Source organism: Gekko japonicus, unplaced genomic scaffold, assembly GCF_001447785.1.
Source record: "Gekko japonicus isolate JY-2015 unplaced genomic scaffold, Gekko_japonicus_V1.1 scaffold337, whole genome shotgun sequence".
NCBI lineage: Eukaryota > Metazoa > Chordata > Lepidosauria > Squamata > Gekkonidae > Gekko > Gekko japonicus.
In genome coordinates, this window is record NW_015175365.1 from 594,587 (window position 1) to 617,280 (window position 22,694).

The window sequence follows — 22,694 nt, forward strand, 5'->3', positions numbered from 1 at the left end:
GGCTGAACGGGGCTTGCATTTAAGAGACACAAGCCCCGTTCAGCCTCCTCCCCCCCTCCCAAGCCCGCGGGAGCCCATGGGGAGGCTGAACGGGGCTTGCATCTAAGAGACACAAGCCCCGTTCAGCCTCCCCCCCCCCTCCCAAGCCCAGGGGAGCCCATGGGGAGGCTGAACGGGGCTTGCATCTAAGAGATACAAGCCCTGTTCAGCCTCCCCCCCCCAAGCCTGTGGGAGCAGATGGCAAAGCTAAATGGAACAGTCTGCTCTTCCCTTAATATCTTTGTGATTTAGTTTGGTCCTCTTGGAGCTCGTTTCACTTTCGTTTTTATGAACTTGGTCTGGACACTCACTCTCAGCCTAATCCACCTCACTGGCTTTTTGTTATTCCTCATCTAAATAGTTCACATTGCTTACCTACTGAGAAAGATTAGATCATGAGGGCATGAATACAGTAAAAAAAGAGGAGGGGAACCCAGTTGCACCCAGGAGAGCTCTGGCATAACGAGCCCAACAAAATACACACACACACACACACACACTCTCTCTGTCTCTGTAGAAAGGCAAAAAGCTCATAAAGGTAAAGGTTTCCCTTGCTCGAAAGCCAGTCGAATCCGACTCTAGGGTTGCGGTGCTCATCTTCGTTTCAAAGCCGAAGAGCCAGCACTGTCCGAAGACGTTTCTGTGGTCATGTGGCCGGCATGACTAAACACCAAGGCACACGGAACGCTGTTACCTTCCCACCGAAGTGGTCCCAATTTATCTACTTGCAATTTCTTGCTTTCGAACTGCTAGGTTGGCAGGAGCTGGAACTAGAGACGGGAGTTCACTCCGTCATGTGGCAAATCGGGTCTCGAACTGCTGAACTACTGACTTTCCACAGCCTGCAGTTCAGCGTCTTAACCACTTGAGCCACCGCAGCTCCTTCCTAGAAAGGTAGGGTTGACTTACAAAAAGGAAAATTCTGTTCCTTTGTTGCAACAGACCAGCATAGGTTTCTTTTACAAATAGTGGTGCTGTATGCTGGCTGATGTTACCATCTTTTATCATAAAAGGCATTTATGGCCTCTGTTCTATGTTATCATTATTATGCTGTGAATTATGTGAATGTGTTTAATCAGTGGAGAATTCTTGCTCTAACGGAGGAATGGCAGCTGTGAAATAAGATTGTCTACTTGGCTGCATTTCTCTCTCTAGAGTGGACTTGTGATTTCAGATCAAGGCTGAAATTAAATGGGCTTTGCTTTTACCTTGTCTGCACTGAATGTTCAGTCAAACTAGTGTACAGATTTTGAATTCTACTATATTTCAAGTGAACTTTGTGATCTTATCTATGCACCCTTGATGAGCTCTTTTGTTTCAGTTAATATGTTGCCTGGGGTTAATTTGATTTTAATTTGATTTATTTTTAAAAAATTACTTGTCACCTCTTCAGAGACTTTTGAGGCAGCTGGGAAATTGCCGGGGATGTGGTACACGCAGTTGCATTAAGGAGGGGAGAAGTGGCAGGAATGACCTCTTCCTCCTGCAGCTGCATGCTGCAGTGTGTCCCCAGGCTCCTGGGAGTGTGGCTTGTGCAGAGTCAGAAGGGCTGCTGGGAAAAGTGGCAAAAATCCCTTCCATTAACGGGCTCAATTTGTGGAAGGATTGGATCCAGTCATATGTGACTTAAAAATTTTTGACTACCATTTAAGGTGATGCTGGAGATACTGAGAAGAAAATCTGCATGTTGGACATGGGAGGAGAAGAGTAGAGGTAGAGGAGCTCACCAGTTAGTGAGACAAGATCTTTCCTTACAGAACCCAGGCTGAGTCTGCCTCAGTAGTTTTTGTGCCTGCTATAAATACACGTTGATGGGGTCCGAACTGGCAGAGACTGACCAAGAGAGAGATTTTGGAGTCGTAGTAGATAACTCACTGTAAATGTTAAGACAGTGCGCGACTGTAATAAAAAAAGGCCAACGCTATGCTGGTGATTATTAGGAATGGAATTGAAAAAAAATCAGCCAGTATCACAATGCCCCTATATAAATATAAACCGTTGGTGTGACCTCATTTGGAATACTGTGTACAGTTCTGGTCACCACACCTCAAAAAGTGCAGAAAAGGGAAACTAGAATGATAAAAGGGTTGGGACACTTTCCGTATGAAGAAAGTGCTTGGGGCTCTTTAGAGCCAGTTTGGTGAACTGGTTAAGTGTATGGACTCGAATCTGGGAGAACAAGGTTTGATTCCCTACTCCTCAACTTGCAGCTGCTGGATGACCTTGGGCAAGCCATAGTTCAGTCAGAGCTGTTCTTGAAAAAGCAGTTCTGGAAAGAGCTCTCTCAGCCTCACCTACCTCACAGGGTGTCTGTTGTGTTGTGGGGAGGGGAAGGGAAGGGAAGGGAAAGGAAAGGAGTTTGTAAGCAGCTCTGAGAATCCCAAGTGAAGGGCGGGGTTTAAATCCAATCTCTCTTCTCCTCCTTCTCCTTCTTCTCAACGACTGAGGGATGACATGATCGAGGTTTTCAAGATTATGCATGGGGTAGAGCAGGTAGAGAAAGAAGTAATTTTCTCCCTTTCTCATAATGCAAGAACATGTGGGCACTCAGTGAAATTGCTGAGCAGTCAGGTTAGTATGGATAAAAGAAAGTACTTCTTCACCCAAAGAGTGATTAACACATGGAATTCACTGCCACAGGAGGTGGCGGCGGCTATAAGCATTGATGGCTTCAAGAGGGAATTAGATAAACATATGGAGCTTGGGGCTATTAGCCACAAGGTATAGATAGGAACTCTCAGTGGTGCTCTGTATTCTTGGTGCTTGGGGGGGAGCAACAGTGGGAGGGCTTCTAGTGTCCTGTCCCCACTGGTGGACCTCTTGATGGCACCTGGTATTTTTGGCCACTGTGTGACAGAGTGTTGGACTGGATGGGCCATTGGCCTGATTCAACATTGGCTTCTCTTACATTCTTATGTTCACTCATCTTCCCGGTCCTTCAGGTCACGAGGGGATACCTGCAAATTCCGTGTCTCTCCACTAGATAATTATCCCTGGTTTTTTATCCACTCTTTTCTATCCAGAGATAAAACAACAAACACAAAAAGGTCTTCATTGCATACCATCTTAACACCTGCAATATGTTGATAGAGCTGCTTGTAGGCATATTTTTGTAACATCACCTTATTGTAGTTAGTGTCAGGATTTGCCAGCCTGGAACTCAGTTGTGCCTCCTAGATCTGACTTTTAAGCATTGAGTTCAAAATTGGAGATGAATAGCCAGCTTTAAACTTCTGCATATGTCAGCAGCATACTGGATAAGTAACATATACTGTGAACATCTGGTTATGTAAGCAGTTTTTAAATCTGCACTTAACATTATTGTGTTGTAGGTGCTACAATGATTCATTGCTGTAGTTGGACAACAGCACTCTTCTTTCTTGGATAGCTGAGAAACCAAAGTAATGTCCCCTTTTAATTCTCCCCCAACCAAAAAAAACACCTCTACACCAGAGACATCATGCCTGAACTAGACAGACTGCCTCTGTGTTGAGAGTAAAGTATCTTTAGGGCAAGGGAGAGCATCTGGAACCAGGTGGTTCAAAGAGCGCTTTGCTTTAGGTAACTGAGGCACAGAGTGTTGGCTCCAGACAAATGTTTTTCATAATCAGCATGGAACTTTCTTGCCTCTCCCATCTCAATGAAGCCCACTGATATCCACAAAATGCTATTCCTAGGAGATAGAGGTCCCTGAGGAACAATATGGGAAGAAAGTTTGCAACTTGATCCATGTCCCTCATGGCTAGTCAAGGCTGGCGATGAGAGGCTATGAGGCCATATGATGGATATTATCAACTGGTCCCTGGAAACAGGGATCTTTCTGGAAGGTCTCAAGGAAGCTGTGGTTGTACCGCTCCTGAAAAAACCATCATTGGATCCTCTAGTAAAGGTAAAGGTTTCCCCTGCTCGAAAGCCAGTTGAATCCGACTCTAGGGTTGCAGTGCTTATCTCCGTTTCCAAGTTGAAGAGCCAGGGCTGTCTGAAGACGTTTCTGTGGCCATGTGGCCAGCATGACTAAACACCAAGGCGCACGGAACGCTGTTACCTTCCCACCGAAGTGGTACCTATTTATCTACTTGCAATTTCTTGCTTTCGAACTCCTAGGTTGGCAGGAGCTGGAACCAGAGACCGGAGCTCACTCCGTTATGCAGCACTTGGGTCTTGAACTGCTGAACTACAGACCTTCCAGCCTGCAGTTCAGCATCTTAACTAGCTCCAGCCAATTACCACCCAGTTTCAAATTTACCATTTCTGGATAAGGTGATTAAGAGAATGGTACCTGAACAGCTTCAGGGTTTCCTGGATGACACATTGGCATTAGATCCATTCCAGTCTGGCTTCCGCCATGACCATGGGATGGAGACTATGCTGGTCGCCTTGACAGACAATCTCCGTAGACAGCTGTATCGAGGCGGGTCGGTGCTGCTGTTACTGCTTGATCGTACAGCGGTGTTCAACACAGTTGATTATGATCTTTTTACTCACAGGCTTGCTGATGCAGGAGTACGTGGGGTGGCCCTTCAATGGCTTTCCTCATTTCTCCATGGTCGGGGACAGAGGGTGGTGCTGGGTGAGGATGTGGCCTCTAGACAGCCCTTAGTATGTGGGGTTGCTCAGGGGGCACTCCTTTTCCCGATGTTATTTAACACCTACATGCGCCCCCTCACCCAGCTGGTAAGGAGTTTTGGGCTTGGGTGCCATCAATATGCAGGTGACAACCAGCTGTATCTGTTATTGGACAGACGGACGGTTACCGCCCCACAAAGTCTGGCTGAGGGATTGGAAGCCGTGGTGGGGTGGCTAAAAAAGAGCAGGCAGAGACTGAATCCATCAAAGACAGAGGTTCTGTGGCTGGGGGGGACTTCAGGACTGCAGTTCAGGTTACCAACCCTTGATGGGGCGCCATTGACACCAGCACCATCTGTCAAGAGTTTGGGTGTGACCTTGGATACCTCCTTATCGATGGAGGCCCAGGTCACGCATATTGCCTGGCAGGCATTTCGTCACCTTCGTCAAGTCCGGCAGCTGGCTCCATTCCTGTCATGCCCTGACCTAGCCACAGTAATCCATGCAATGTTTACCTCCAGGCTAGACTACTGTAACTTGCTTTATGCTGGCCTACACTTGAGACTGATCCAGAAACTTCAGCTAGTTCAGAATACGGTAGCGTGAGTCCTGACGGGAATATCACGGACAGCACATATTCAGCCTGTGCTGCGCCAGCTCCACTGGCTTCCAGTAGTGTACCGGGTCAGTTTCAAGGTTTTGGTATTGACCTTTAAGGCCTTGAACGGTCTGGGGCCAAGGTACCTACAGGACCGCCTTCTCTGCTATGTCCCTGAAAGAGCTTTGCGCTCCACTGATAATAACTTACTGGTGATCCCTGGCCCCAGGAATGTCTGGCTGTCCTCAACCAGGGCCAGGGCCTTCTCAGTCCTGGCCCCAACCAGGTGGAACTCTGCCGGATGACACCAGGGCCCTGTGGGACCTCATGCAATTCCGCAGGGCCTGTAAGGCAGAGATGTTCCGCCAGGCTTTTGGTTGAGGGCAGCAACAGTTGATTATACTGGCTGGCACCCTTTCCTACTTTCCCTCTCTTCCTGTATGTATATTTTGTTAAGTTTTATGCCCCCCCCCCCCATATAGCCAAGTAATCCAGAAAGGAATGGAAAATTGTAAATCATCATTTGGGATTTTATTCTGGTGGTTTTATTCTTATTAACTTTATTGGATTTTAAATATTTGTATTCTGTTCAATGGCATTATGCCTCTCTTGTACATCACCCAGAGCCCGGCATAGCTAGGATAGGATGATTAATAATAAATCGAATAAATAATAATAATAATAACAACAGGGAGGGGAAATCAGTACAAAGTTGCCAGTTAGTCTGGTTTTGCTCACCAGTTTCTGTGTGCCTAATTGAATGTGTTTTTTTAACTGCCCAAAGAGTGACCAGTGTCTCATTAGTGATGTTTACAAAAAAGCATGAACACGTGAAGCTGTCTTATACTGAGTAAGACCATTGGTCTACCAAATGTCCATATTGCCCACTCAGACTGGCAGTGGCTCTCCCAGGCCTCAGGTGGAAGTCTTTCACATCACCTACTATTTAATCCTTTTAATGGAGATGCCAGAGGTAGAGGCTGGGACCTTCTGCGTACAAAGCAGATGCTCTACCACCGAGCCACGGACATTTCCCTTATGTATAAATCATGGTTTAACCTGTGACCAGAATTGTTGTGTTTCCCAACACAATCTTGTGTTTGCATTGGTACCTTAGACAGAAATAAAGCATGTTTCTTTATTATTGCCTTATCCTTTGCTCCCTGTAAATGCTAATCTTTGTATTTCAAAACTGATATGATTGTGATAGTGTAAGAGAGAAACAACTGGCAGACTAGAGTTCATATCATCCATGTTCTAAAGACTGCAAGTTTAGCTGTGGTTATAGAGGATATATGTATGCAAGAAGGCCACCAAGATTGAATCCTGGACCTGAATTCTGGCAGCTGCTACACTTTTAAAAAATCTTTCCACCATGATGAATGGCCTTGACACAATAGACAGCTAGTATAAACTGGCTTCCATGCTTTGGATCAGAGGAAGTAGAGCCAGATTTACACACAGCTAAAGCCTGAACTACATATTACACTTTTTAACATGTAGGGCTAGGGTTCTCCCAATCTAACGTTGGTGTTGACATTCAGTTGTCAGGAACAGGGCCTAGATTGCAGCCGCAGTATTGTGGGAGAAGGGTTTCAATGAACCCCAGCCCCTGGGGACAGTATTTATCTCGTGGGGTGGCTGTCCACGTACTGATGAACTATGTGCACAGCCCCCCAGTGAGACAAACAGTGTGCTTCAGAGCCATTTTGAGTCACTGTATTCCCACTGTAGTATTCTTTATATATTCAGGCATCAGGATCCATTGCATGACAGCTGTGTATGAATTATTTAATTAACGAACAAGTAGACATATTTGATACCTACTCTCACTTCACATGTGTTTTCATATGCATGACAAGAGCCAGAGAAAATATTTTCACTTAAATTACCTTTTAAAAAAAATACAATGTTTTTCTCAAAAACTTTCATTCACTGTATGTTTGGAAAGCTGAACCAAATGTTTGACCTACTCTAGTTTTCATAAATAGTAACTTTAAAAATTACTTTCACAGTTTTGGACGTTCTGGAAAACAGGCTGTTAAACTAAACTGCTTTACAGTTACCTCTGTTCTTGCCAAATGTTACATCATACATACTTTTTGCAAGATGCTGCTGTTTTGGTCCCATCTGTGTTTTGTAAGGCATGTTTGTCACTGCTACCAGGCCACTTATAGGAGATTTCTTCTTCTTTTCCAGCAAAACTCAATATTCAAGAGCAAGGAATGGGGGGGACGGACTAAGTTATGGATTAAATTAAAGCAAAACTTGAATAGCTGTGCCTATAACTTAAACATTAGTGGGGAGCGGGTAACAAAAATAATGCTTCTGATCTCCCATTGCAAAAGGGAGAGGGAAAAGGGATCATATCTCTTCCCTTCCCCTTTCTTCCCTCCCCTTGGGGCGGGGGCAGAAATCATTGGCTTCTAATCCTTCCACTGAAAAAGGGAGAGGAGAAGGAGACTGTTTTTCTGGAGCCCAGTCTGACAGTTTTCTGGTTCCCAAAGTTTGCAGAACTCTGAATGACAGCTATGTTGGCAAAATGGCATAGATTTGGCTATCTGCACAGGGGCCAACCCTTTGCTACTAGTTACTGTGGGTTGAATCCAGCAATGCACAAATAGAAATCTACGTAGTATAGTTCTGCTTGTGGAAGGGAATGCGTAAAATGTTGTGCAACATGTCTTACTCCTGTTCTAGTTCGCTCATATGCAAAATGACAAACACAAGATCATGTGCAACAGTCTCCTCTCTCTCCCATATTGTACCCTGAAACCCATTTTGAGAAAGAAGCTGCTGTTAGAGATTTGTTGTGCAAGATGTTGCACAATCAATAATGTAAGTGGGGATACAATAATTTTTTCTTAGAATAAGTGGCTACTGTGGTATTTTTCTTGTGTTTCTGTTTGTGCAAGAACTCTAGCACAATTGGAAATTTTAAGTGCCATGATTTGTTCACGTAATACATGTGCAGTAGGTATGCACCTCAGCTATTATGCCTTTTTGTTCCTCTGCTGCAAGCTTTAAGCATAGTACTGACTTTAAACAGAAGAGCAAAATTTCATAGGGAAAAAACAAAGAGCTGGGCAGAGTACAGAATTCTTGCCACTACCGATCTCTCTGGCATCTCAGAAGTCAAGTTTCCTAAGAATCTCAGCTTTCACTTTTCAACCACCATATCTTTATCTTTTGTGTTTTAATGCACCGTTCATGCGTAAAGAGGTTAGGAAGTTATAGTACGGTTAATGGGTATTGGTAATGGGTTATGCTTATCTTTAAGGAGGTATGCTTGTGTTACATTTGTTTTGTAATGTGCCTGTTTTCATTGCTGTCCCATTATGGTTTTTCTTAATAAAAATAATTTTTAAAAAGTGTATGGACATTGCCCAGCAAAATGTGTCCAATAGCACTCTGTGTGGTAGTGAGCTATTTTATGTATTAGCTGTGCTGTAAGCCACCTTGAGCTCCATAAGGAAGAAAGGCGGCTAATAGATGTTTTACATAAATAAGTAGTGCAAAACTGTGATATATATCTGTCCCAAGACTTCACTCAGTATATGACTTCTAAATTTAGGTAGAGACCATGGCTCACTGGTTGACCATCTGGTTTGCATGCAGAAGCTCTGGGTTCAATCCCAGGCATGTCCAGGGAAAAGGATCAGGCAACGTGAAAGACCTCCACCTAAGACCATGGACAGCTGCTGCCTGTCTGAGCAGGCAATACTGACTTTGGTGGACCAAGGGTCTGGTTCAGTATAAGACAACTTGCCAGTATCTTGTTTTCTGCTGCAGCCTACATATCCTATAAACTGCTCTTGGCATATCAGTTGTATTTGGTGTGTGATGTGCAATCTCTCTGTAGGAAATTTAAGTATCACAGTTTATTTTTGAAAAAGGCAATTGGGTAGATTATATTATTCCACTTCAAGCTCTGATGGTGTGGGTAACTGTTGTTCACCATAATGTTTGCTATGTTGAAACAACTGTATCCATGGAAGAGTCTAACTCCCATAAAGTTTCACTTGGTTAGAAACAGCAGTGTTTCCCCAGTTATCCTACCTTAAATATAGAATGCAAACCCTTTTGTGAAGTCATTTGATAATGAGTAACAGAAGTGGGGTTTTTCCCTTATAAAGTTTTAAAGCATGTTAACACAAAAGGATTACTTTGCCAGGTCAGTGCAGCAATAGGCATTGTCGTAATCTGCTGTCTGCTACTTCTAGAACTGAACAGAAGGCAGTATAGAATTTCTGCACTCTAATTGGGTCAAAAGTAGTTGCCACTCATGCATGTAGCCAACACAGCCACGTTTGCAAATACGTTCTGTAACCTAGCCTGTGAATGTTGAAAACACTGTTAACTAAATCAATACTCCAGAGAAAGCAAAGCACGCAACAAGCTCTGAAGGAACTCCTTTCAGAAAATGTTGTCTGGCTCTGCTTACAGTCTCTTAAAGTGATGATTGGTGAGGTTTTATGTGTGTGTATAAAACCCTCCTTTCCGCGCATAAGGATGTATAATATAATACTAATAAAAGGAGAAAATGGTTTAAAGCGATTACGATGTCATGGGAAATATCCACTACTCTCTATCCATACATAGATATGGGGAAGGATTTCCATGTTGTTGTTGTTCAGTTGCACAGTCAAGTCCAACTCTTTGCAACCCCATGGACCACACAAAATTCAGACCAAGCACCCCTCTCAATTAAAATTGTATCAGATACATTCATTTTTAAGGGAAAATGTATAAACAGTGCTAGAAGCAAAAATGACCAATACAGCAGATCTTTTAAAGTGTCTCAGAATACTTGTTCCTGGTAGCAAGATCCCCCCTCCCCATCATTCCCATTCAAACTGCTAAAAACCAGATCATTTCCCCTAAAATTTCCCTAGTTGCTTCAGGTGCATGAACAAAGATAATGGTTTAAATTTCTGGCAGGATCCTTGAAATGTGAAATAATAACTTTTGTTTTTTTGCAGAGGACTTCTCACCAGTGAATAATTGCAACCAGCTTCCATAAATCATATTAGGGAGAACATTGTCCAGAGTTTCATGGGGAGTGGGTGGGTTAAGTTGATAGATTCATAATTTTTAGGGGGTGGATGGTATGTGACATGAGAAGGCACTCTCAGAAACAGGGTGGGGAGAGTGAAGCTGGTGTCAATGGAGGTCCAGTTCCATTATTGATATCAGTTTAAATGACACAGACTAATGAACTGAAACACAGGAGAACTATTCTTCAGTTCTTTTCATCTTGGTGGAAGGGCAGGGTCTGGCCAATCAGATCTGCAATACTGGCTATGTAATATTGCTGAAAAATTCAGTTATGCTAAGGAAAATCCATAAATGCTAGAGCTGCACTGGCTCCTTACATTCCTGTTAACTCCTCAGCTGAGACTGTATTGTGATAGTCCCTCGCATGCACAAACAGCATCTTAGAGAGGTGGTAGATCTGAAGCGAACATTCAGGTGATACAGTTTCTATTCATTTTTTTTTTGGGGGGGGGGGAATCCAGAAAGGCTAGTTCCTGAAGCAATAACCTTCTAATTACATTATTGTCTTGTGATTCTGTTCTCATGACAACTAGCACCAACTGGAATTGCAACGACATGCCTTAGGGTATACTGTCCAATTCCTATAATGTGGGTCACGTTATTCCTAACATTTTGTTCACATGAACAGGCTAGTGAAAAGGATGGCAGATTCATTTTATCCACAGTGTGTTTGAGTAGTGTTCTCAAATTTATTTTATCTTTTCATTCTGAACACCAAGTTAACCTGAAAAAGTCTTTGAGACTGTGACCTAGTTTAAGGAATAACAGTATTTTGAATGGGGGACTGTGTGAAGATGTTTAAAACAAGAAACAGCCACTAGCGATTCTTTCTCCTCCGTTGCATCCCTGTTTTATGGCATATTTATGGAAGAATACAGTGCAGTAGCCTCCTGGATAAAAAGGAATAAGAGGGAAAGGTGGGAGACTGGGAAGAACAGTAATACTTGCCACTCTTGACATAAGTGCCAATATTATAGGGTTGAAGACTGATGGCTAAGCCTGTGCATGCTAACAGATCATTGCTGATAGTAGGCAAACACACTGTGGTGTAGTCTCAGTTTAAGTAAGCATGGTGTGCGGAAACGTGTACATTCTGATCAGCCTTTTGTGCATCACTTGTGCTGTTGGTGCCTGCAAGCTATATATCAAGTTGGAGCAAAAGGCTGCTCCTGTGCCTCTTCATGCATCAGTGAGCTCCATTGAATACAGTGAGGCTTATTCCCATTTAACTCTGCTCAGAATTGCAGCCTTAGTGTTTTTTTGTTTTATTTTTGGGAAGTATAGTTGGAAAACGCCAAAACAGCACTGTAGCCAGAGTCGTCCAGTAGGTACAGCCTTTTACCTAGCCATTTTTTGAACAGGCTTTTAAATTTGTGTAAATAATCTTTTTGAAATTAGAACACTGTTGTTGTTTTTACCAAACTGTTCTCCAAAATTCATGGTGATCTTAGCTCCCCCGAGTTCTCCCTACTCACACGTCTTTTCGAACAATCACTGTCAACCTTATCGTAATTAAGTGATGGGGGACAGACGGACAAAGTTCTCTGTGAGGGTGGCAAATTTATCAGACCCAGGAATAAGTTTCTGTTTAAAAGAAGATATTTGTTAAAATGAACAAAAGCCTCTGAATACTTTTTTTTTTTTTTAAAAAACCCTGTTTTTAACAAATATCAAGAATAATATTCATGGATGCTAAAATACAGCAAGGATTTGGGTTTCATGACAGAATTGTAGATGTTTCTGTTGGTTATAGGAGAGGATTGTTTTTTCCATTTGTCATGGCCCTACCTTTCTAAGAAGGCTGCTGTGGTGTTGGTATCAAAGTGATTAAGAATCAAATTGTGCCTTTTGAGATTTAAAATGGCAGTCACTTTTGGCATGCATCCTGGCTCATGTCATAGGCTTTGTAAGAAACTGGAATTCACTGGTAGATCCTGTGTGTTCTCATAAACCTTGTGAAATGCATGGTGACTGTATTGCAGAATATTTGGTAGATGTCTCCTGTTATAGCCTCATTAATCATTGAATACTACTACTTTGCATTGCTGAAGCCTTTTCTTTGCCTCTGCTAGAAGCCAGGCCATCTATCATAAGAGGTGATCATGTATGAGATAACAGCAATGGAGTAATAAAAACATTCAGTAAGACAGGCTTAATAGTCAAGTCAGTTACTTGTGTTTATGGTCTGCATTTTGACATAATCAGGGTCTCTTAAAGACTCATGAAGTAACCTTAGGCCCAAACAGGCTGTCCATTGATCAGATACTACTGCAACATACTTAGATTGTGCTCTTGAAGTTGGGGAAATATGTCTAGGGTGCCAAGGTCAGAGGACTTGTTTTAAGTAACACAGAAGCAGTTAAAAATACAGGTGTAACATTTTGCTCTTTTCTGAGACCCTTTATATGTAACATCTGTAAAGGCACCTCTCTGTAGTGTTCTGAGGTAACGTGTTATGCTGCCTCCTTCCTTCCTTAGCTTATTTATATTTGGTTAGAATGACCAAACAGTCAGCACGTGGGGGTGGCTGTGAGGTAAAAAGAGATTCTTTACTATAAATGAAACAATCCCCCCAAAAAAACATATAGTTTATTTAGAAGTATAACAGCATAACGGTTTTAGTAAAGGTGATAAGTATAATGGGTTCAGATAGGTAGTTGTTCTTTCTCTGTTTCCCCCCCCAACAAATCACAGCTGACTTATGACAACCCGGTAGGGTTTTCAAGGCAAGAGCCATTCAGAGGTGGCTTGCCATGGCCTGACTCTGCATAGCAACCTTGGTATTCCTTAGTAGTCTCCCATTCAAATACTAACCAGGGCGGATCCTGCTTAGCTTTTGAGATCTGACAAATAAGGGCCCTGGCCAGACGTGCCGGAAAACGCACGGGGGGGAGTGCGGCTATTTGCGCTGTCGCATTCTGATGCGCTATATGCGATCAGACCTGACAGCGGCTTCCCCGCAGCAAAGAGGACGACGGGGGGAGGAAGCTGCGTGCCGGCACGATCACACCGGGAGGCCTCCATATGCGGCTTGTGGCAAAGCGTTTGCTAGTACATGCGGTGTACTAGTTTTTTACTGTGCTGCTTCGGCAGCTTGCCACGGGGTCGCCACGGGGTCGCCACAGGAGTGCTACGCCTCCCAGATGTTCCCGTGTGATCGCGCCCGGATACTCCTCGGGACTCCCATGCCTTCTGTGGGGTAAATGCTCCGTGTGACCGGGGCCAAGGCTAGCTATCCAGGTCAGGGATCTTCTTTCTCTAAAGGTCCTTAAATAGATCTAGCCACAAAGGTTTATTTTCTCATTTGCCACTTTGGCTAATACTTCCACAGAGCTTAATTTCCTGACGTGACACTTAGGCTAATAACTTCCACAAAGAACACAGATTTCTCTCATACTCCACAGCACTCTCAGCTCACTTCTCTGATGCACACTCATCAAACTCACTCTCCCACAAACAAGTCAGCTCTGTCCCCAGAGTACAGCTACCATCCAAATCATAATACACTTCAATCACTCATCCAGTCCCCCTCTTTTTTACTCTAGTCTTGCCCTTTAAACCACAGCAACATAATATAAAACCCTACATATCAAAACACTACAACAGGGATTGTTAAATATGGTCCCCACAAACATCTTGTTTGTAAACCTTACCATTTGTTTCAGATTTTGGGCTGTGGTTCATCTCACCCTTCAGAATCTGCCATCCCAAAATAAAGGTCTCCGGTACTAATTTGTATCTCTTTGGTCCTGATAAGTGCAGGGGCAGTTTCTGCCACAGCACTTTCTTGTTACCATTCAGGTTCAGTGAGACCAAATCATGGTGTAGTGGTATGTGGCTAAGAAACTCAAAGCAGAGGCTTCCGGCCGCGGCGGCGGGCAGTTTCTGCCACAGCCCTTTCTTGTTACCATTCAGGTTCAGTGAGACCAAATCATGGTGTAGTGGTATGTGGCTAAGAAACTCAAAGCAGAGGCTTCCGGCCGCGGCGGCACGAATGGCGACCGGGTCTCAGGATGCTCCTGGAGCCGGATTGCCCAAGCGCAGTCTGGGGGGGTCCCGCACAAGCGGAGACTCTAGGGAGCCCTAGTGGAAGGGCTCCTAACCAGGGGGTGCTTTGGGGAGAAGCCTCTTGCCGACCAGAAGGTCGAGAATTGAGGCTCTCCCTCTAGCCCAAACGGCCCCGGCTGCGACTTGCCCCTTATGGGGACTAGCAACGCCACCGGAACAGCGGAGTGGTGGAGCGCTAAAGTTGAGTCCGAACTTCGAGATAAGCGATGAACCATAAGTGGGCATTCAAAATAAAAGCGGCGGCATAAAAGGGCTTCACATCCCCAAGAAGCGGCAGGGAGGGAGGATTTCCCCCCCCAATATGAATAAGAGACTTTTTAAAGGCAAGGGAGGGGGCGAAGCAAAAAATCGTAAAAGCGTATTACCTTCTGAGAGAGAGAAGAAAGCGGAGAGGAGGGAGCCATCCCGGAGAGTTGCGGCAAGAACTTTTAAAGTGTAAACAAAGTTGCAACATGGCGGGGCCGAGAAAACTACTAGAGAAGCAGACGAAGACAGGAGGGACTTCCTGTTCAAGCCCTTCCCTTGCTGGAACTGCTGTCAATCAATAAGAAAGTGATCTTGCGCGCCATCTGCTGGAGGAACTGCAAAAAATCAACCAAAAACTAGACTCTATGGAAAGTGCCTTTGGACTTCAACAGAAAAAGATGACAGAGACAGCCGAAAAGGTAGACGACATTGCAAAGAAATGTCTGGCATCAGCAGAAGTACAGAAAGTTAAGAAGAAGGTCATCAAAGTGGAAAAGCACCAAGAAAAACAGGATAATAAACTGTTACTGCTTCAAATGGAGAAAGCGAATTTAACTCTTCGATTCGAAGGTCCCGTTTGAAATTAGAACGAAAAGAAAGGAATATAAAGGGTTGACCATGTTCTTACAAAATCACCAAACGAGTTACAAATGGTTGGTGCCCGAAGGACTGGTTTTCAAGTTCAAAGATAAAAGAGAGAAAATAGACTCTATCTTCAAGGCTCAAGATTTTTTGAAAAGGCACGCCAGCAAAGAAGAAGGGGCAGAACTTGGCCAAGTGGATGTCGGCATTAAGCGTGGAAGACAGCAGCTCGGAGGGAGAGGTGAAGGACGAGGAAGCTGGAGGAGCGACTGGTTCGAAGTATAACCTGAGAGAAAAAAGAGGAAAAGACCCCAAAGTCTAGAAACTCTTTCTTTTTTTCGGATTACGCTTTGAAAGGGAAATTAATCTCAGAAGGACATTATTAACATATTAATTGCTTTGTTTAACAGAACCAGAAGAAAAGAAGAGCGCCTGACTGCAGAAGAAATTATGGACTTTTAACTTTTAATACTAAAAGAATAATATACTAATATATTAACATCACTCAACACTTTTCTTTATCCCTCTATATACCCTTCCTATTTTTCTGAATTTTAAGCGAAATATCTCTCCTTTTCAGGAGAGAGAATAAAACATTTATATATAAAAAAAAGAAACTCAAAGCAGTGATGTGGAATATGTTGTGGTACTGGAGACATAATGTAAGAATGTATTATCGACAGCAGATTTAAACTCACGCAATAAGATTCTGATGACTATGAGATGTACACTTTATTGATAGTTGCAGAGTTAAAATGGATTGCTTTGGGTGTTATGAGGCGGCTGGGAAATGCCTGCCTCATCTTGGATAGTCCAAAGGCTGTAGAGGAAGTTTTCAGCCTTTCTGCCTGGTTCATCAGTGTCCTCCTGTAACTGACTAAACAGTGTAATCCTAGGCAAAGATTATAAGCCTGCTGGAATCACTGTACTAGAAGTGAGCAGCAGTGCAAGCCTCCTAATTCTTTTTCATTGTTGACTCTGTCAAGACCAAACTCTTCAGAGTAGTCATCTTGTTCTTTGTTTTTGTATTTTTGTATTTTTGATCACTGAAAGAATTTCTGAGCCATGATAATTACACATGTGACTCTTATGCCATGTTGGTAAATTAAAACACACTGCAGCAATCTTATTTCTTCGTCTCATGTAAAATCTCTCTATTATACCTGAACATAGTGCATAAAACTTGAGTGCCATACAAATATTGGAGCTTAAATCTACACCATTTGCAAGTGGTCAAAACATTTGTATTCTGTTCATCCTCTTTTCTACATAGCCTGAAGATTTATTTTTCTTTCCAGTAATTATTTTTTAAGTTTGCTGTTTCATCTTTCTGGCTAATGACCTTAGAGATTTGCTCAGTAGATGGAGATATGGTTAGAAATATTCATATTGGAAGTATTCACTACCAACCCCTATAAGCTAGATTTGAATTTTCTGCACTTTGTCACTGCAGCCAATACTGTTGTGAAGTTTTAATTTGGGACAAGTTCTTAACTCACTTACTTGCACTGTAATTAATATAAATGTATTATCTTATTTTAGGGGCGGCTTATTGCCAGTTCATGGATATGTTGTTCCCAGGGTGTATTAGCTTGAAGAAAGTAAAATTCCAGGCAAAGCTGGAGCATGAGTACATTCACAACTTCAAACTTCTGCAAGCATCATTTAAAAGAATGAATGTGGATAAGGTAAATGTATATCATTTTATATACACTTATGATTTTATATAGACTTACGATGAAAAGAAACTCCTATGAGATATTTTCTCTTTTAGAAAGACTAAATGCTTCTTAAGGCAAAGGTTTCCACACAATAAATGTATAGCATGAAAAGGTTTGAGGACTCTTTCAGTTTCCCCAGTGAAAAATTAGGAAATTTAGCAGAGCTGAAAAAACCTATGAAATATTTTATGTCAAGTGAGAAAAACCTTGTCTCACAAAGCATTTTATTCATTCTAAATGTACAGCATAAAAAAGTCTGAGGACCTCTTCAATTTCACCAATGGAAAAATTGGGAAATTTAGGGCACGGGGCTTCTGGGGAAAAAGCCTCTTATATGTGATATTTTCAAGAATTTTTCATTTGAATGTAATAAACGTGGCAACAATTAATTTCTTATAATATGTTTAATGACAATACATTATTATAGAGTTCATTGTTTTCATTAAGTCCTACCTATTGTGACTCCATAAGAATTTCTGTCCAAATAATAGATAAAAGTATGAGTCCAGTGGCACATTTAAGACCAACAAAGTTTTATTCAGTATATGAGCTTTTTTGTGCACTCACACTTCCTCAGATACATTGTATCTGTGCACAGGAAAGCTCATGTAGTTAATAAAACTTTGTTGGTCTTAAACATGCCACTGGACTCATACTTTGTTCTGCTTCTTCAGACCAACATGGCTACCCACCTGAATCTGTCCAAATAATACACTTTCTGTTGTATACAACAGAATTTTACTCTTGCCTTCAATGTTTATTTTTCCTACTTCTCAGATGGCAAAAAACCCCAAAATACATGTGGTGTATGGTAGCATAGGGTGCAGGAGTTTGCAGTTGCAAGTATTGAGGGTATACTTGTAGAAAATGACATTTACACTTCTAGATCCTATAAATATGCCATATAGTGCAATTTTATATGCTAACTAGAGATATAAAGGATGCATTTTATGCTGTTCAGTCAAGAGGAGGAGTTCAGGTTTGATTGGGAAGTATTGCATATATCTCAGTTTCTCTCCCCAGTTCCTGATTTTTTCTCTTAAAAGAGGCATTGGACTTGCATTAACAGTGCAATCCTAAATTGCTCTTGATTTAAATACATAGTAAATGTCTCTGTTGGTACTTAATGGTATAGATACAGAGAACTAAGCATGAATGATTAAGTGGTAAAGAGTTTCCCTATGATATTACCAGGTATTTCTAGGTGAGAACATAGTTAAAGAGTGGTATATATTTTAAGATGATTGATATGAACCAAATGATACAGATTGCAAAGCTTTGTGTAATTCCAGTTAAGGTAAAGGTTCCCTTGCTCGAAAGCCAGTCGAATCCGACTCTAGGGTTGCGGTGCTCATCTCCGTTTCAAAGCCGAAGAACCAGCGCTGTCCAAAGACATTTCCGTGGTCATGTGGCCGGCATGACTAAACACCAAGGTGCACGAAACGCTGTTACCTTCCCACTGAAGTGGTACCTATTTATCTACTTGCAATTTCTTGCTTTCGAACTGCTAGGTTGGCAGGAGCTGGAACTAGAGACGGGAGCTCACTCCGTCATGCGGCACACTCGGGTCTCGAACTGCTGAACTACCGACCTTCCACAGCCTGCAGTTCAGCGTCTTAACCACTTGAGCCACCACAGCTCCTGTAATTCCAGTTAATGTGTCATAAATTAACAGCCAAACTAACTAGCTAGTAATATGCAGACAGTATTACTTTTGCTCTCTAGTTAACATTTTGTTCTACATTATCTTGTGATAAGTGCATTGATGCTTTGGGAGTTGCAGTAGTGTTGAAATACTTCATTTGTCACGTTATAATGCTCTGTTTAATACATCTTGCTCTGTTTAATACAGGTTATTCCAGTGGAGAAATTGGTAAAGGGGCGCTTCCAAGACAACTTGGATTTCATTCAGTGGTTTAAAAAGTTCTTTGATGCTAACTATGATGGGAAAGAATATGATCCTGTGGAGGCCCGACAAGGTCAAGATGCTATTCCACCACCTGATCCTGGTGAACAGATCTTCAATTTGCCAAAAAAATCCCATCATGCAAACTCCCCAACAGCAGGTATTGTCTGTAGTTACCAAATTTTTCTTTACTACAATGGTACTTGCTGAATGGAATATTTACTATAAATGGATCAAATGATTAACATGGAATCATGACAACTGCATCACAGTGTGACACTTCATGATGAGGTTCAGTGCTGTGTTGATGGGCTTAAGCTGTTATAATATGTAAAGTGGCATAGTGCTGTAGACACAATTTATTTGCTTGGCAAGTATTGTAAATCCACCCTGGTATTCTCTTTTCTTGTTGTGCTGTTGTCATAAATGGTTGTTAGTTAATCTTGGGCACTCAGAATTCTTCTGCTGTGACTGTCTCAGTTGTGCAGTTTAGGGTGTTTCACTTTGAATTGTTGATTTGTTGAAGCACACACCATTTCTCTAATTACAGGCTAGGCATAGAACTCAAATGTGGTGATATGCAGTGTTTGGTGATGGCTATTGCTGGTGGAAGGGGCTGCAGTGGCTCAGAGGTTAAGACACTGAGCTGCAGACTGGGAGGCAGCAATGGTTCCCCGGGAGGAAAAGTAGTCTTTCTCTGCAATGGGGACCAAAGCAGCTTACATCATTCTCTCCCGCTTTTGACTTGCACAACAACCCTGTGAGGTAGTTTAGGCTGAAAGTCTGTGACCAGTTCAAAATCACCCACTCAGCCTCTACAGCAAGAACCTGGATCTAGCAGACCCTGCTCTGAAGCACTGACTACTACGCCTAGGGCAGCCAACCTCCAGGTGGAGCCTGAGGATCACCAGGTATCACAACTGAACTCCAGACAACAGATTCTCCCCCCCCCCCGGAGAAAATAACTGTTCTAGAAGATGGGCTGTATGGCATTCTGTTTAGCTGAGGCCTCTCCCCTCCCCAAACCCTGGCTTCCATAGACTCTTCCAGAAAATCTCCAGGAATCTCCCTACCTGGAGCTGGCAACCCTCAGTACTGGCCCCAATGAGTTCCTCACAAAGGCCTTCAAAGGGTTTCCTTCCTTTGTCTGAACCGAGCTTGGTTGCCTACTGTGGCGAAACGGGCTCCAGTTTACCAGTCAGCTTTTTGCCTTCCACCCTCGTCCCGTGCGTGTATCTCATTCCTTAAATTCGCTGCCATGACTCACTGAATCGTCACTGCCTTTTTAGAGGGACAGTGAGACGACTCTGACCAAATCGTATTTGGAGATGGACTCCCCAATCTTTGGGGGATCCCTGGAAAGTTGGCAACCCAAGGGGTCTGGCCTTTCCTTGCCTCCTTGGGCTACCCCCTCCCTTTGTTATTGTGCAGAGACCTGGAGATTGGAAACAATGGTTCCCCAGGAGGAAATGGCTGGTTTGGAGGGTGGAGTCTACGGCACAGGCAGCTGGAGCCTTTCCTAACCTCCTGTAGGACAAAGACGGCCTCCTCCCTGGATGGGCTGCAGTCTCTATTGATGCCGCCCTGTGCGTTGGGACAGTCCCTGTTTTCCTGCCCTTTTCTGCTTTGGGGCAACTGGGAACTGTAGTCCAGCAGATGAGGAAGCCCCATTCAACCCAGTGAGTGAGACCTCTTTGGAACAACAGCTCAATTAAACCTTATGGCGGAACATTTTAAACAACCAACCACAGACAGCAGCCCAGCAGCCATCTTACAAACGCAGGTAACTGCCATTTTGTTACACCTACCAACAGCCACTGAGGGAAAAGTTAAGTCCCACACAGGAGGCAAGCAGGAGAATCGTCTTCGTCAAAGAGACAAAGCCATTTGCCAGGAATTCTGACAGGGCAGAGTGGAAGGGGAGTGGGCGGGGAAGAGCAGCACACCTGGCCAATGGCACGCCAGTAGCCTTGACTGGCAGCCGACGGGCCAATGGCTGAGGAAGCACATGCAATCTCGCCACCCCATAGGCCAGAAGCCACTACCATTCAGCAATTATATATAAGAGATATAGTAGCCTCAACATCTGGTACTATATTGGCTCAATACTTTTAAAAATTATTATTTTTCGTATTTTGTGTGTGGGTATGCCTGGAAGTCATGGTTGACTTCTGGTGACCCCTAGTGGGGCATGGCTGTTTCATAGAGGTGGCTTGCAATTTGCTGCCTCTGCAGCCTGGAACTGTTATTCCTTGGAGTTCTCCCATCCAAGAACTTGCCAGGGTCAGCCCTGCTTAGCTTCCGCAATCTTACTAGATCAGGATTGCCTGGGCTATCCAGGTCAGGGCGGTTCAATACTTTGTTTCAGTTGGCAGCTCAGGTGCTATATTAGCAGGATTGGATAATTGGGGTATATTTTTCCCATTAGCTGCATTTCAGTTTTTTATACAAGGACAAAATAAAAGCCCCAAAGTGAAGAATTAAAAGCTGTTAATCTGGACTTTCCTGCACAGGATGTTGGAAGTCTTTTGACCTGCCTCTTTTCTTTTAGAAATCCTGTGCTAGAGTTTACTGGAGTAAATCCCGTTGAACCCTTCTTAATTTAGAGGTGGTTCCCAGTAGAGTTCTTGCTGATTGGTGTAGGTGATCTTAAGGAATGGGAAGAGCTTTTTTTCTGTCTCTTCCATTATCTTTACAGGAAACTGCTAGCATAATCAAATTTTATAGTGACTGGAATGTTTCCAAATCTTAAGTGCTGGTCCAGTAGTAGAAAGTAAATCAATATACTTAAAAATATGTTGATATCTACTAAATGGAATGCAGTGATACCATTTAGTGATTTAAAAAAAAAAAACATTTTGGCTAAATTGATGGTATAGTTGTAAAATCTATAGGGAGGCCACAGGTTTTTTAAAAGCTCAAATCAGTAGTCTAATCATGGTCATCTGTGTTAGCCAAGAACCATAGAGAAGAAGTTCTGGGCTGGAGGAGGGTGATTGGCTGTGGCTATAGTCAGTATCCTGTGTTACTCTGGGGCTTGTGTTTTGCCTTTTCTGATGTATGGTCACCTATGGGCTATGCCATGGTTTTTGCTGGCATAACTTTCTGTTTGTGTGGCATTCCTGGGCTGGGGCAGCTTAGGGAGCCCATTAACTCTTGCCACACCACTGGGTCCAGCCCTTTCCCTACCAGTGTAGTAACTTGCACAAGTGTTGCTCTATTCTGATGCCATACTGGCATGCAGAGCCATTAGGGTGCTCCACTGGCACATGTTGAAAATATACTCCACTGGCACATCTTGGAGCTACACTGATGTTTCTGAGATATGCTATAATGCCTTGTCCGTCTCCCCCCTTGCACTGTAAGTGTAGCTGTATAATTTGTTTTGATAATTAGGGAATGTCTTAACTTATAATTATCTTGTGAGCAGGAATTAGTTGATAATTCTTATACCTTTAGGACATCTGATGACCTGTGTGTGTGTGTACGCGTGCAGACTCACTCAGAGTTGGTTTGACAGTGACCTTTCACTCAGGATGTCAGCAGATCTGGGAAAGATAAATCCCATTTGACTACGGAATAAACAATGATTCCTTTCAATCAAAAGTAAGTCTAGGATTACACACAACAAACTATGTACTTTCAGAACTAAAGCAGGAAATGCTCGTTCCTTAATGCTGCCATTGGCATTAATTTCATAGTTGCCTTTTTCTGAGAAATTTTGCTAATTAGTACAGACAAGGGGGGACCCGCGATACTCGCGGGGGGGGAGGCAGAGGAGGAAGCAGCAGGAGGAGGGAAGTACCCCCCCATCCTGCTGGTTCCCCCCTGTCCTCCACCCCCCTCCATCTCCCCCCCAGCTCCTCTTCCCCCGCCACCCGGTACTGAAGCCAGGGGCGAGCGGAGAGCC

General features: G+C 43.2%; 1 protein-coding gene across 2 annotated transcripts in view; it reads left to right on the top strand.

The window, feature by feature from the left end:
- The window catches only part of MAPRE2 (microtubule associated protein RP/EB family member 2), a 128,955-nt gene that overhangs the window by 77,714 nt on the left and 28,547 nt on the right, over nt 1-22,694 (top strand). For both annotated transcript variants that reach the window (XM_015425461.1, XM_015425459.1), the window contains exons 3-4: nt 16,700-16,845; nt 18,731-18,944. In XM_015425461.1, coding sequence (XP_015280947.1) covers nt 16,700-16,845; nt 18,731-18,944 — 360 coding nt within the window. The remainder of the gene's footprint in view (nt 1-16,699; nt 16,846-18,730; nt 18,945-22,694) is intronic.